Raw genomic sequence first — 2,335 nt, 5'->3', positions numbered from 1 at the left:
TTTGTCTGCTGCTCCATCCGTTGGTTTTAGAACTACTGTCACTGTTTTAAGGGGCAAAGGAGAACGAATCAAAATTCAACCCAGAGCTGAGTTTTGAAACCAGTCGTTTGGATGTCATTTTTTGTGTTTCTTAGCGGAATAAAGCTGGTTGAGACATTCAGCTTTATGGGCTCTTTAACCCCTTTAGCCTCGCGTTTTTGGTCGAAAATTACCCTGTACAGCACAGGATAAGCGATTGATATGAGCTAACTATTTGCGGAGTTTTGCAAGGCTCACAATCCTCACGTGCTATCTACTCGGTACAGTACAGGGTAAATGAAAAAGTCGTGATGCCCAGTTTAGCGTGATAAGCTGTACTTGCCTGACGAGTGGTGAATTTGTAGACAACACATTTCAAAATTTTAGTAAATTTATTGACTAACTAAGATTATCTTCATTCACTAAATGATGGCTGTTTATATACACTCTGCATCACTAGCTTCACTAACTCAAGAGGGTATTGGCCTCCCGAGGAGAGCTCTGGGGCTGACCTCTTCTTAGAGATTCTCGTCGCTCCTCGTGGCCTTGTGGGCGGCCACACTTCTAGGGGCATCTATGAACGAGCCCTTGTTCAGAAAGAACAGTTGTTCGTTGACGACTTGAAGGCTGCGCGGTGTGTGCTTCTCGCGCCACACCGCATCCCGCTTAAGGACTTCACGACTTGTCGTAAGAAGCCCGAGACCCGGGGTGGTCTCTATCCTCTTTGGGATACCCCTAAGTTATGACTGAGAACTGTCCCACGTGAAGTTCTTGTGAGGACATGTTCTGGGCATGGGTGCAGTCTCTTAATTACTCACCCACGGAGTTACGGGACCTCCATGAAGATCAGCTGCTGTTCCGCATCCTGGACCAGCGTGATCTTCGTGTGAGGTTTGCCCACATGATCAGCAAGTGCATGCTTCCAAGGGACATCCTGAAGCGCGCGGCTTCTAGCGCTCACGATGAGCGCGGGTACGGAATGTATTCATCGTCCGTACCCTGTTCGGGCAAGAAGCCCCGGACTACTTATGAAGCTGCCGCCGCTTCTGTTCCCAGATTGCGACAGTCTTCGGGCGGTCAATCAGGAGCCGTTCAATCGGCTCCCACGAGTTCTCCTTAATAAGAAAAAAAGTACGTGGGGGCCTCCTTCGCAATGGTCAATGGCACAGTATCAAGAGCTTGTTCAGGGCATTTGTCTCGCTCAAGAGAAATCAGGGAGCTCCGAGCCTAATCCCGACAGAATTTTGGCGGAAGCATTCAAGTTGCGGTACCAGTTTGAAGGAAATTCCAGAGAATCAACGAAAGCTTTCACGGGACGTAGATCACGGATGTCAGCAGCAGAGAAACTAAAAGAAGTCGAACTTGACTCCCCTGTTGCTTCGTCTCAAACGTCGCCGCGAATACGCTGCCCCTCGTTTCACAGCTACCCCGCAACTTTTGAGGAGCTGTCCGACCGAGCTGGGTCAGCAGCTAAGTCGGCGTCTAGCGACAAAACGGACGACACGCGAACGAAGCAGCCATGGAGTCTGGGTCGAGGCAATAACGATGACTTAATTGTGGAACAAAAGAGTGTCACTGTTGGCCAAGTCAACTCGGAGGAAGGCATGTAAACGCATTGTCGAGCCGTTTTGACGAAGACCGCATCTACACGTACGTCAACCACCACATGATAATCGTGATGAACCCGTACCGGTTGCTACAGACTGCTCGATTCACGTCAATTTACGACGAGCAGGTTGTACTCACTTACGCTGACACGGCAAATGCTGAGACAGTACGGGCTCCGCATCCATTTGCTATCGCGAAACAAAGTCTAGTTCGACTTTTCTTCAATAATAGGCGCACAGGTGGTAATTCGTCGTTAGCTTCGTCGACACTGAGCAACCGTACTATGGCTGAGGGTCGCGGGCAATCCCTTTGTCTCTGCGGTGGGAGTGGTAAGACAGAACTTGCCAAGGACTTGCTGAAATACCTGGTACTTGTGGCGCAACCAGCTCTTTCTGAGGGTTCGGAGGGTCGCCAGCCCAAGATCAAGCTGTTTACTAGCTCCACTAAAAGTACCATTCAGATGAGAACAGAGGAAACACGAACGATCGCTCTCCTCGAAGCTAAAGGTGTGGAGACGCACTTGCTGCCCAAAGTGAAGGAACCGATGCGCCAATGGGTTGTGCTCTGCCATCATTTTCTCGATGTCTAGTAGTGCAACACGATCCAGATCCGCGAATATACCAAGACGTCGCTCCGCGCGGCGTTGCATGTCTGGATTCACAGGTAGATCTGTGCAAACATTGGAGCTACCCGCGCGCCTGTCCGACGG

At 50.2% G+C, this 2,335-nt stretch overlaps 1 protein-coding gene across 1 annotated transcript; it reads left to right on the top strand.

Annotated features, from left to right (window-relative positions):
* Positions 1 to 1,178: 1,178 nt before the first annotated feature.
* On the top strand, positions 1,179 to 2,130 carry PITG_22184 (uncharacterized protein; the record flags this gene model as incomplete). Its single annotated transcript, XM_002909896.1, has 4 exons — positions 1,179 to 1,548; positions 1,617 to 1,834; positions 1,919 to 2,033; positions 2,099 to 2,130. The coding sequence occupies 4 exons, from the start codon at positions 1,179 to 1,181 to the stop codon at positions 2,128 to 2,130; spliced, it is 735 nt and encodes a 244-aa protein (XP_002909942.1).
* Positions 2,131 to 2,335: the final 205 nt, after the last annotated feature.

The sequence above is a fragment of the Phytophthora infestans genome, genomic scaffold, assembly GCF_000142945.1.
Source record: "Phytophthora infestans T30-4 supercont1.1541 genomic scaffold, whole genome shotgun sequence".
Taxonomy (NCBI): Eukaryota; Oomycota; class Peronosporomycetes; order Peronosporales; family Peronosporaceae; genus Phytophthora; species Phytophthora infestans.
This window is presented reverse-complemented; position numbering and strand designations above follow the sequence as displayed.